General features: G+C 37.5%; 2 protein-coding genes and 1 pseudogene across 11 annotated transcripts; 1 reads left to right on the top strand and 2 right to left on the bottom strand.

Moving 5' to 3' along the window:
• Nucleotides 1-1569: 1569 nt before the first annotated feature.
• Nucleotides 1570-2908, bottom strand: LOC126797100 (uncharacterized; annotated as a pseudogene).
• Nucleotides 2909-3240: 332 nt separating this feature from the next.
• On the top strand, nucleotides 3241-4843 carry LOC126800370 (transcription elongation factor SPT4 homolog 2-like). The gene is made up of 3 exons (XM_050527739.1): nucleotides 3241-3351; nucleotides 3441-3650; nucleotides 4656-4843. The coding sequence occupies exons 1-3, from the start codon at nucleotides 3256-3258 to the stop codon at nucleotides 4704-4706; spliced, it is 357 nt and encodes a 118-aa protein (XP_050383696.1). The 5' UTR covers nucleotides 3241-3255; the 3' UTR covers nucleotides 4707-4843.
• Nucleotides 4844-5464: 621 nt separating this feature from the next.
• Nucleotides 5465-11120, bottom strand: LOC126800364 (folate synthesis bifunctional protein, mitochondrial-like). Of its 10 annotated transcripts, none has more exons than XM_050527724.1 (7): nucleotides 10882-11120; nucleotides 9891-10750; nucleotides 9365-9610; nucleotides 8820-8928; nucleotides 8335-8409; nucleotides 7783-7906; nucleotides 5465-7097 (listed from the first exon to the last, which is right to left on the bottom strand). In XM_050527724.1, the coding sequence occupies exons 6-7, from the start codon at nucleotides 7847-7849 to the stop codon at nucleotides 5611-5613; spliced, it is 1554 nt and encodes a 517-aa protein (XP_050383681.1). In that variant the 5' UTR covers nucleotides 7850-7906; nucleotides 8335-8409; nucleotides 8820-8928; nucleotides 9365-9610; nucleotides 9891-10750; nucleotides 10882-11120; the 3' UTR covers nucleotides 5465-5610. The 10 variants fall into 10 exon arrangements, with proteins under 10 accessions (XP_050383681.1, XP_050383680.1, XP_050383684.1 ...); XM_050527723.1 differs by having other exon boundaries at nucleotides 9365-9421; XM_050527727.1 differs by having other exon boundaries at nucleotides 9365-9417.
• Between the last annotated feature and the right edge of the window lie 1814 nt (nucleotides 11121-12934).

Genomic DNA, 12934 nt, shown 5'->3' with positions numbered 1-12934 from the left:
CAACATGAGGTTATGAGGTTGATTACATCTGAAAGAAACAATTCTAAATGACATTACAACTAAATAACAGTAAGTTAATAAATAAAAAAACAGAGAAGTAGAAAAAGCAATGCAATAAAGTGAATAATCTCAGAGAAAATTGAAGTTATGTGGTATTCATCTGTTAAAGGTGAAGAATAGTAAAAATTATTTATCCTTTTTTAACTAGCAGAAGCTCAAATTCATATGTGAGCCACCATTTCAAATACAAAATGAAAGAGATATTGAAATAATGGTAATCAATAATGCAACCCTAAAGACATTTCCTTTATTGCAGATCAAAAAACAAAATCAGACTTGATTTTGTAAAACTCAGTTTGGTCCGAAAGATCAAACTTGATTTTTCACAGAGGCTACTTGAGTACCATACACAACACATGTAGCATATATCTGAAGGTTGATATTAACCCAAGAAAACAGTCAAATTCTTTGTAAAACCCAGAAAATCCTGACATAGTTAATATTAATATTATATCAAACTGAAATAGATACATAACTATTTAACCTTTCAATATAAACCATTATTTTCTCTGCATGTGTATAAATAAGTAGTTGAACCTAGCTAATGGACACAACATAATTTTGTAGCCGAGAAGGCAAGATGAATAATCAAGGCTACCCTATACATTTCATGTTTGAATACTTTCTGATAACTCAAATCAATATGTATCACCATGTCACTATAATGGTAAAACTCAGCATTGAACTCAGTATTTGGTGCATATAAATTTACCCATTCAACAAGGCTCTCATCACCCAATGGCTGAGAGTCATCCACAGGCTTGCGACCAGTAATCAGCTCCAATAGTACAACACCATAAGAATAAACATCAGACTTATCTGTTAACTTTCCACTTGTTGCATATTCTGGAGCCATGTATCTGGACAAGCAGACAATTCCATCAGAACAACTCAAAAGATTGAAAATGGGGACAATCATGGTCCAAAAAGTACAAGTATTTACCCAAATGTTCCCATGACTCGTGTTGTTACATGTGTATTTGTATCCAATACTAGCTTTGCAAGCCCAAAGTCTGCAACCTGTTAGTGAGAACAATTGCATCTTTAGAACAACAAGTTGCAATCAAGTAATTACAACTGGAGACTGGAAGAATGAGCTCTAGCTGCCAAGGGTGATGTTAAAAAAACATTGTGAGCATGCAGGAATACATGTGAAACGCTCTTGGCAGAAAACTAAAATGAACCCGTGATACAAGAACTACCAGACCCTGAAACAAGATATTCTTCAAGTCCTCTTCTCTGTTGACAAATTTCAACAACTGAACCTGATGTTATTAATCATAATTCCCCATATGACAATGATAAGAGCAATCACAAACACCATAAACCAGTAACCATTCAAACACAATATTGAAAATTCAAGTGCTAACTAGAAAATACAAAACAGTGGAAAGACAATGGAGATACATGATCATCTCACACATAGGAATCATAAAATACAAAGTACATCAGAGTCTTGGTAATTCAATTGAAAAAAAATGAACAAATACATTAATCAACATCTACTTACTAATTCCTAGCCAAGTGATGTTCCCACAAGTGCTCAACTAAATCAGATTTGAGCCTATTATGTGTTTTCCTGTCACGAATTCGCATATGATTTTCTACAAAATCACCAAAAGGTGTCGGCTGATTACGTGCAACAGATAAAGCCTCCTCCTCCTCCTCCTCATCATCTGAAACAATATATTGGCTTGCAAGGGTTTCAAGATCATCATGTGCAATTCTCTCGACACGCTCATCTTCTATAATCATGTTGTGCATTATCACACATGCTTTCATAATCTTTTGAAGAGTTTCTCGATCCCAAAACCGAGCAGGACCATGAACAATAGCAAAAGGTGCTTGGAGCACTCCAAAGGCTCGTTCTACATCTTTTCAACATCCCTCTTGAGGTTTAGCAAAATTCTTTGCTTTCTCCCCTTGTGGTTGAGGAATGGATTTGACAAAAGTGGCCCATGAAGGATATATCCCATCAGCTAGGTAATATCTCATAGTATAATCATGATTATTTATGTTGTAATTAATCGGAGGAGCTCGGCCTTTACGGAGGTCAGCAAATAAAGGAGAATGCTCCAACACATTTATATCATTATGAGAACCAGGTAATCCATAATATGAATGCCATATCCAAAGATCTTGTGAAGCAACAGCTTCAAGAATTAATGAAGGTTCACGATGATCACCACGAGAAAACATACCTTTCCAAGCAACAAGGCAATTCTTCCACTTCCAATGCATACAATAAATACTACCAAGCATTCCTCTAAACCCACGATTCTCACCCATCAACAACAATTTGTTTACATCATTTGGATTTGGTTTTCTCATATATTCAGCTCTAAACACCTCAATAATAGCTTGAGCAAACCTTCTAAGAGCTTCAATTGCAGTGCTTTCCCCAATTCTCACATAATCGTCCACTGAATCTGCCGAATGCCCATATGCTAACATTCGCATTGCAGCTGTTGCCTTTTGTAGAGATGATAATCCAAGACGTCTCGCATAATCCCTTTTTTGGACAAAATAGGAGTCATGAGTTTCTACTCCATGTAGAATTCGAAGAAAGAGAGGTCGATGCATTCGAAACCTTCTTCGAAACTTAACATCTTTATGAACAAGATTTTCAGAAAACTAATCTCGAAAAAGGATTTGGTGAAATTGAAAATCGTTCAGTAAACTTGCGACCAGGAACCGAGCCCCGACATTTGTTCCTTCCATTCTCTTGTTGTTCGTCTACAGTAATTTGTATCAACTGGTTTACTTCTTCATCTGAAGATGATTCGACAAGCTTCCAAAATTGCTCATTAGCAGCTTCTGATGATGAATCTGAAAATTTAGGTTCCATATTCAACACTAAAAGAAAGAAAAGATGTAGAGAGTGAAGTAGGTCTTGGATTTCTGATATAGGCAAAAGAGATTGGAGGTGGATGAGTTCTTGTTTCAGGAAATTTTTGGGCGAGAAAGTGAGGATGCGAGATGGGTGAAATTTTCAGTGAAGGAGCAAGTGAAACGCAAAAGACACAGATAGAGAGGCTGTCAAATTTGATAGTGTCTCAGCGAATGTCAAATATATGATGTATCCACGTAGATAGAACATATGGGTTGGACGAATGCTTGGGCTGTCTTTTTTAGCTGTTGGGCCTCCATCGGGCAAATAACAAGGCCACTGGAGTTGCTCTTAGAATCGTCTCGATGAGGAACGCAGCGCAGCCGGCCCAGATTCCGACGAGCTTCGGCAACGAGCTGAGGGCTTGCCTCCGTTGCCGCCTCGTCAAGACCTACGATCAGGTGCGCTCTCTTTCTTGGTTCTCAAAAATCGCCGGGTTTAGATGTTTTCAGGGTTTTGAAGGTAAAAAATATGGTTATGGGGTGCGCAGTTCAGAGAGAACGGGTGCGAGAATTGCCCATTCTTCAAGATGGAAGAAGATAGCGACCTGGTGAACGAGGGCACTACTCCCAATTTCAATGGGATTATCTCAGTCATGGATTCTGACCGGAGCTGGGCTGCCAAGTGGCTCCGCATTTCGAGGTTCGTTCCCGGCTGCTACACTCTCGCTGTTTCTGAGGCTCTCTCTGAGGATTTGCAGGTAAATGTTTTTGTTTTACTTGGTTACATTTGCTACATTTATTTGTGCTGGGTTTGTGGTTGCAATGTTACCTTTTCATGTTTGAACAATTCTATTCTAGGAGTGACCTCTAATATACTGCACATTAGGATTATCTAGTTACTGGGTTTACTGTCGAGACTCGGATATGACTGGTAATTTGTATGACTCGAGTGACAATGCCCTAGCCTGATGACGGAACCAGAGGGGGTATTAGGTTAGGACACAGAAGAGAATGAACGATAGAGAGAGAACAGAACACAAGGATAGAAGTTTATAATCTTTATCAACCATATTTGTTAAGAACTAGAGTAAATCTAAAACATATAGGAAAAGATGATTTCTAATACTGATAGCTTATCAATGACAATAAATCCTAAAACAATCTAGAACATAGAACATTCCTAAAGCCATTCTAACTTGACTTAAGTAGAGATTAAGACACACTCAAGACCCTTGAGTACTGAGACTTCAATACTCTTTAAAACACTAGTCATAATTATTCTTCATAAACTGAAAATTAACCTGACACAACACTTAAAATTACCGTGGAGACTTTGGTTGGGCCTCTTCAAAAAGATGATATTTCTTTTCCAGCCATAAATGTGGCTGATGTAGAGGGATATTTAATATATTGCCTTCTTACCCCTTAGTTAATGTTCCCATCAGATATCATGGAGGATAGCCAATAGCCTGCCACAAACTCTCAACCCAATTTGGATATTCAATATATTACCTTCTTTCCGGTTTGTTAATATTTCCCATCATATATCATTGCCATTGAAGATCAGAATAGTCTTGACAGACCTTGGAATGTTTACATGTGATTTGCTTGATTGGCTGAGCTTTATTACAATATATGTCTCAAGTTATAGCATTTTGGGTTGCCATTGTTTTTCTTTTTCACTCTTGTTTTGCTAGTTTGTGTTCTTCAGTCAGTTACATTTAGTTTTAGTTGATTTCTTTAATCTGATCATCTTTTTGCAGAACATATGTGAAGATGAGCGCGTGCAGTATGTACCACCAAAACGCGTATGAGCTTTGCCTAATGATCAGATTACGGTCACTTCTGGAAGCAAGTTAGCTTGTTATGGAAACACTTTGTGAAATACTAAACTGGGACACGTGATGTACTGAATCTGAAGTTCTGTTGTTAATATGAATGATCTGCAAGACGAGTAGTAGTTTAACTGTGTTTACATTACGTGGTTCAAAATCTGCGTAAGTAATGTGCTTTCTAAAGTCTACTTTAAGTCTGCTCGAGTAAACTATTTCAAGCAGATCACGAGCAGCTTCAAATCGTAAGTGCATAATCCCGGAATGGGTTATAGATCTTATCATTCATAAAAGAATGATTAAAGACATCAAACGATCAAACAACTGGGAGCAAGTTAATCTGTGTAGATTTGTATCGTCAGTAATTGTTAGCAGACTGATAGATTCACTTCACATGCGTATTCATCAGAACAATAGTATAATTCAAAATTTCACTGGGAAAACAAAATAGATTGAGGCTGATCAGTCCAACCCAGGTAAATCAAGGTAAAATGCTAAAGAACCATCATGCAGACCTCCCAAATTTTGGTACCTTCCTCCGAGCCATCTTTTGTAATCTGCTGCTCAAACAATCCATACTTGTATCTTTGTCCATGCTCCCATTACTAAATTTGGATCGCCATTCGCCAGGAAGTCGAGAAAGCAGGAAGTAAATTTCTAATTCCAATCAATTACCAACAAAGAATTAAGGGACTTCCACGATTAAAAGCCAGTCTTGGATAACACTAAAAACAAGCCAATTCAACATCATAATCCAATCATTTACTTAATCCAGCAAAGAAAGGTCACTGACAGCTTAACCAGCTTGATGAAAATAATGATAATCTCATATATGTCAGACATTGAAACAGGGGAGAGTATAACCGACATAACCCTTTAAAAGAACTCATAAATCATTCTTAATTTGAGGAAAAGATCTCTTATGTCTCAGCATTGCATCACATAGCTTTACAGCATCCAAGCTATCCCTCACATTGTGCACTCTTACAATATTTGCTCCACCCAAAACCCCAGCAGTGACAGAAGCAACAGTAGCAGGATCCCTCTCAACCACAGACTTGCGATTACATATATCACCTAAGAATTTCTTTCTGGAAGGTCCAATCATTATTGGTGCATGAGATAAAGCCAAACTTTTCCTCGCAATCTCGTTTCGAATATTCGGTAACCCCATTAAGATATCCAGATTCTGCTCAGTATTCTTTGCAAATCCAATTCCAGGGTCAATGATTATCCTCCAAGCTGGGATGCCTAATACTTCCGCATCTCTCACTCTCAGTAATAGCTCAGATGCAACCTGCTCACATACTTCATTATATTCAAGGTTTTCACTGTCCTGCATTGTCAAAGGATCCCCCCTCATATGCATTGCAATGTAAGGTACCTTAAGGCCTGCAACAACACTAAGCATTTTAGAGTCCAACTGACCAGCAGATATATCATTTACAATATGAGCCCCTTTGCTAACTGCTTCAGAAGCAACTTCTGAATAAAATGTATCCACAGATATAAGCTTGCCCTCTACTTCAGGCATTCTAGCAACTGCTTCTAGGACGGGGATTAGTCTATCTAATTCTTGTTCAACTGAAATTCTAGAAGCCATTGGCCGTGTTGACTGTGCACCAATATCAATCATATCTGCTCCTTCTAAAATCATCAATCGAACCTGAGAAATCGCTGTCTCCACAGAAACAAATTTTCCTCCGTCGCTAAAACTATCTGGAGTCAAATTAAGGATACCCATGACTGAGGTTTTTGTTGACCAGTCCCACAAGTCATTTGCAATGGGTAAAACCCTCTTGAGGCCTTCCTTTCCGATGAGCGAATCACCACCCAACTTCTCCCAACACTTGAAAAGCCCACCAGAATGCATGGAGAAAGAATGCCAACAAGCAACCACATCACATTCAATAGCCGATCCCAGCAAATCCATTAATGGGGCTATCACAAACGGTCTTTCCCATATTCTTTCATGTGGGATTGTAAGAGTCTCCGATCTGACCCTTAACTTTCCATAGAACAATATATCCAAGTCGATAGGCCGGGGACCATACCTTATACCTTGGGTACGACCCATGTCCTTTTCAATTCTCTTGAGTGCTCCTAAAAGCTCATGTGGCCCAAGTTTTGTAACTGCTTTAACGGCAGAGTTTAGAAAAGTAGGCTGATCCGTCACGTAGGCAGGTGCTGTCTCATACAAACAGCCATGTCTTGTTATTTGCACTCCTGATTTTTTCATCAACTGCAAGGCTTCATTACAATTACGTAGTCTGTCACCGACATTGCTTCCCAAAGCAATCACTACTTCCTGATCTTCAGCATGGACTTCCACAGAGGAGTTTGGGCATGAATGTATAAGGGCAAAGCATGATGCTGCATTGAAGATGAAAACAATATCAGGAAAAGAGTATTTTGCAAACTTTTTCAGGAACAATCCGTATGACCGTATCTGTCAAATTTTGCCTGGTGAACTGTTGTTGTCATGCATAGATCTCTATAGAATTAGAAGATTACTAATTGCACAACTACCACCAACCTCAGCATATATCTTTACTACTATAAAGCAAGGACTCAAAAGCTTCAACAAAAAGTGAACTTCCAAATCTGCCCATATATCACCTAACTCTCACAAACAAACACATGGGATATTACGTGAAGGCAAAATAACAGGAAAATGAAAAACAGAAAAAATAACAAAAAAGAAGTTCAACTGTGAAAGACATATGGGATTGTTCTTCCTAAAAATTATGGAGAAGAGAAGTGGGATTGTGGGAAGAACAAATTGAAGTAATATCATGTGCAGCCTTTTACAGGTGAGTTGCGGGGGTCAAGATGGTAGCTTTAACTAAAGCTAAGACATTTAGATATGAGACTCCACAAAATTTGCATTAATCACACTAAGTTTGTCTGACAAAGGTTTTCTGCTTAATAAGGATTGGGTGCTACTCCAATGAAAAAAACATATACTGGTTCAAGTTCAAGCATCATAATTAGTTTCAGAATATTCTAATCCAATTATCAAAAACTACTAAAATGAGTAATGTGAATTTTCATTTACCTTGAAAATACTTTCTGGCACCATTTGATCGGCTTATGTCAGGCAGAAGCTGCTTGAATATATGCATGGTGGAGATCTAAGCTTCAAGGTGAAGTGGCAATCAATATACTTCCCTCCAAAATCTCTGCATTTTTATAATGCAAACGGTATTAGTCGCTTGCTCACTAGATAAAATCAGCCAGTATGTAGGAACACAGGGCCATATTTTAAAATGGGACTAGCTGAACCTCTACCAGGGCTCTATGTGTAGATTATCATGATTCTATTAATTTTGGCATTATCAATTGTTCCTTTGAGTCAATATCCCTAAAACGGTGAGAAAAAAATTCTTTGAGAGTGTGATGAGGTGCCACCATATCAAGAAAACAAAAGTTTGTGGTGCCATATTGAAAACATTTGACAGTCTAACAATCATGGAAGTTTAACCAATTAAGAAACGAAAATGCCGACTATTGGATATAGAACTGGTTGGCCATCCGACGCGCAAAGCTCAACTAATTAACATGCTCAGGTTTTGGCTTGAGATTGTTAGTTTAAATCAGATGGTCTCACCCACGAAAATGTCGACTATTGGATATAGAACTGGTTAGCCATCCGACGCGCAAAGCTCCACTCTTTCCCAATTCACTGTTAAATACAATGTCAGCACCTGATATTCTAAATTTCTAGCCTTCCTACTCGCACTTCGTGCGTGTGGAAGGTTTTATTAATTGTTAACACATCTGAATGAAATAGTATGATCTTTTAGAATCAGACATGTTCAACCTAACTCACAAACATTTTTAGCAATAACTAAAAAGCATACAGGGAATGTATCTGAAAACTGAACTGGAAACAGACAATATGAATAGCTATATCATTCTGAAATTGGGCTGTTCTTCATAGTTGTCATCCCTAATCCTAATAGGTAACCTCTCCTGCAACTCATTTACATAACTGTGTGGTTTAATTGTTCTTCATAGTTACATTGACAGATCAGTGAGATTGCAGTTCGATTTCTACCTTAACGAAGAACAAGCGCACAAATGAAAACGTACCAGCAATGAATGTACTAGCAGTAAAGCAAAACAAAATTCTCAGCTCTTCTTGGCTCTTCCCAGAAAATGAAAGTACTCTCAGCAAATCAGAACCAGCATCCTCCGTTCTCTAACAAATTTAAACCAACCATTAATCTCAGATAAATTTAAAACTAAAACAAAAGAAATGTGGAACTAATCTAAGATGTCTTAGGACAGCAAAAAATTGCCTTGTAACTATGAACTATAAGTTGATAACAGTCTATGCAAGCAGATATACAACATGTAAAAAAATCTCATCATATTAACAGTGACGAAGTTCTTATCTAAAGCATAATTATATTCCACTTGTTATATATCATTTTTCAAGTTTAAGGGCATTACTGTTTCTATTGCTCCAAAGTGAATACAACAAACCAAACAACAAAACAAATTAATACAGCGAAAGGCGATCCCACTTACAGTACCCTTAAATAAGAAGGTATTTACTAAGCAGAAAATGCTTGCTTCATAAATTGACATAGAGTTCTAATTACTGAGATCAAAGGAGCACTAAGAAAAGTTACCATTAAATGCAAGCTCCAACAACTCGGCTCTTCTCTTCCCAGCAAATCCAAACCTAGCTAACAATAAAGCTACAAACCATTAATCTCAATTTAAACTAAGTCTACAAACCCTAAACAAGAAAGCTAGAAGTCTGCATTGCACAAAATGAATAATTAAAGCTTATATCTATCAGCTTCGTAATATGTTTGAAATGCCTTCTTAAAGAACTTCTTTTGATCTGGTGTGATAGTAAGGCCCTTAAAAAACTGCAGCAAATTGTAAGATAGAAAAACAGCAGTTAATATTGGTACAGATTATATATATGCACAAGCTTATCATCATAGATAAGACTTCAATCAACATGCAGACACCGAATCAGAAGATACAAAATTATAAGTATAAAAGCAGAGAAATATGAATTGATCATCTTGTGGGCAATATGATTGTACGACACCATAGTTAACATTAACTGATAGTCAGAGCATAAAAACAATAATGAAATATGAGACATACTAAATAATAAAATACACCGGAGAAGAAAAATACCTCTGCATATGTTTCTGGCCCAGAGAGTGGAAGACAAAGGAACATTCTTCCCTGCCGAGCAAAACTAGCAAGAAGAATCAAATTTGTCTGAGTAGTTTCCACTCATTATATATCATCGATAATCAACGTCGCTAAAATAGATTGATCCGGTTAAAAATATTTGATATGGCAAGTTAAGAAGTTATGATCATACGTAGGGCAAATGAAAAACTGCACAAAAGAGGGGATTTGAGTTTTGATAAAGTGAATTGCGGCCAAATTTAGTCGGTATAAGCAACTATCGATCTGCTACCAACTAGCTAGCCTTTTGCACGTGCAGCATGAGCTCACCAGAATAAAGACATTGAAACTAGAGCAGCTACTTTATCTAAGGATTCGAGCAATACCGTGTGATTTGTTTCTACTTTATATAAAGGTTTCTTGCAATAACGTATGGTAGCCAACAGTATGACAATGTTGCATTCGCTCCTTACTGCAGTCCATCTGTACACAATATCTAAAGGCTAATTTCTACTGCAAACATATCACGCATAAGAAGAAGCAATTCTGATACGCTTTTATGAGTTCTCCCATTAGCCAAAAACTTCCTAGCAATTTGTGGACAAACTTATGACACTGCATTCATTAGAATGAAGAAAAGCACAATATTATCAGTCTTATACAAAAATGAAGAACTGGATTTGTCTACAATTTAGTTCTACTCGAGCCTACTATAACATCTTAACTAGAATCAGACACAAATCTAACAAACATACTGTCTACAAAGCTAAATCAGATACATGCCTCCCTAGCCAAAGAAGAGGTCCATTTAAATCAGACACATGCCTCCATTTAAACCAGATGCACGCTGAGCAATCAAACTTGATAACAAAAAACACCAACAATCAAACACCAATAACACAAAACACATTGTTCAGTAGAAATTAACCCAGAATTATAGAAAGTAACACCCAAACAAAGAGGGAGAGAGAGAGAGAGAGAGGGAATCGACCTCGTCAAAACCCAAACAGAAACAGAGAGAGGGTTTTCTGGTTTGGGATTTGGTGTTTGAGAATTTGGGGATCTAGGGTTTTCTACCCAGAAACAGAGAACGAGAATTTGGTGTTTGTTTCCGCCGGTTTTGAGATTGAAAGGGAGAGGTTTTGGGTTACGTCGGCCGGTTTTGGGATTGAGAGGGAAAGGTTTTTGGGTTCCGTCGGTTTTGGGATAGGGAGAGGGAATTTGGGTTTTTGGGGGGTTGTGTCTGAATTTATCCAAGTGTAATAGTGTTTGCCCAAATTTGGGAGTTTTGGAATGGCTAAGTCAGCGCCATCGCAAATCCTTCCAAAAGTATCTCAAACTGAATTTTCGAGTATTACACATTTGTTTATCAATTTTTGTTATACGAATTTTGTTCGTAAAAAATAGCTTGGGATACCGAATAATTCGCTGGAAAATTTCACACTCGGGTAGACAATGTTTACCAAAGAATGTAAGAAATTAATAAATTTGATATTCCCATAGTAGAGATCTCTTTATACAACTAAAATCTAAATTTCCTTTAACCTATTTGACCGAGATGAAAATGAATGTCGAATAGGTTCATTTTTTTCACATCACTTAATAATATGTTCAAAATACATATATGATTCCAAATTTATCCATTGTTTATTTCCAAAACTTTGATCACACAAAATTATTAAACATCTACTAATGTTTTGTAACATGTTTAATGCATATAGTACCTCTCTACATGAACAATAAATTCAAAATATACTTTTCAAAATTCAACTGTTGGATGTGATCATTATATGAAAATATGACTACCGAAGAAAATCGACTCGTTTTCATCATTGTATTGGTGTCGATCGAGTTGGTCAACTTTATAAACTTAGAACCCTACTCTCTAAAATGCCAATATCACATTCCTCAAAACTTATTTTCTCGATCCATAAGCGTTAAAACAACTCATCTTAACGTATGTTCTAATTTTGGCTCACTCTTAGAGAAGAATGATTATAAACTTAGTTGACCAGTTATATAACGACCGCAATAGATTATTTATCGATGAAAACGTTTTAATACTTTGCGTCGGCAGAGTAGAGCTGATGCTAGGGTCTCAATATGTTGCGTCGGTTTGGTGTTGCCGTCGCCTAAATTGCGACCAGGGTAACGACATCGCATGAATGGGTGTGGCTAACTGAATTTTTTTTGTAGTATAATAAAGTGCATGAATGACTGACACAATGTGCGTTGGGACCGGGAGTGACTTTACTCCCATCCCCTAGTTCTGCTCGAGTGTTATAACTGCTCGGGGGCGACCGTTCCTGGTCAAACATAGGTGTTACCACTTTCTGACATTCCGGTATTACCATTTTCTAATATTCTGGTGTTACTGCTTTCTGATATTCTGGTGTTACTGCTTTCTGTACTATGCATAGTACTAATAAGTCCCCCAGTTACAGTCCCTAAAAAATGTCTTGGATGGGTTGTCTAAACCATCACACTTTCTGATGGATAAGGTAGCGAGCCTTTTCCTTTTGTGCTTACCGATACGATCTGAAGTGTGACAGGGATTTTAGTCCTGCAGTTTGTTATCCTGGATTTAAAGATAATAAACCATTTATTCTTTCTTACTAGCAATCTTGCTGATTTCAAATGATCGGTGTGAAAACCGCTATTTACTTGTTGATTCAGGTGTCTCTATTAATTACTGGCTGATTCTTTGTGTTTCAGCCCAATTGAACTAAACATATTTATTTCTAATGATCGTACATGAGTATATTATTACTTACTGATAACCGTCCCCAATTGTCGGACTACCGGACGTACACAGAGGCGGGGCCCCTCGCACCCGGTTGGACGGTCTACGAGGTCGTTATTTATATATGCTTGGCGGAGAGTATTATTGCTACCACCAATACTAAAAATTAGGATGGCAAGATTTGTGGAAGAAAACACCGTTGAGTTTGCTAACCGAACTGTTGTATATGACACGCTCGGTGGACCGGACTTCTCCATTCGCATACAAGCTTGTGTGTATTGAAGGTACATATATTGGCCTC

Source organism: Argentina anserina, chromosome 6 (genome assembly GCF_933775445.1).
Source record: "Argentina anserina chromosome 6, drPotAnse1.1, whole genome shotgun sequence".
Classification (NCBI taxonomy): Eukaryota; Viridiplantae; Streptophyta; class Magnoliopsida; order Rosales; family Rosaceae; genus Argentina; species Argentina anserina.
This window is presented reverse-complemented; position numbering and strand designations above follow the sequence as displayed.

Coding starts and splice junctions, on each gene's coding strand:
- LOC126800370 (XM_050527739.1), top strand. CDS start 3,256: ATGAGGAACGCAGCGCAGCCGGCCCAGATTCCGACGAGCTTCGGCAAC. Junction 3,352..3,440: donor TCGTCAAGACCTACGATCAG/GTGCGCTCTCTT, acceptor TGGGGTGCGCAG/TTCAGAGAGAACGGGTGCGA. Junction 3,651..4,655: donor CTCTCTCTGAGGATTTGCAG/GTAAATGTTTTT, acceptor ATCTTTTTGCAG/AACATATGTGAAGATGAGCG.
- LOC126800364 (XM_050527724.1), bottom strand. CDS start 7,849: ATGCATATATTCAAGCAGCTTCTGCCTGACATAAGCCGATCAAATGGT. Junction 7,098..7,782: donor TGCCAGAAAGTATTTTCAAG/GTAAATGAAAAT, acceptor TCTTCAATGCAG/CATCATGCTTTGCCCTTATA.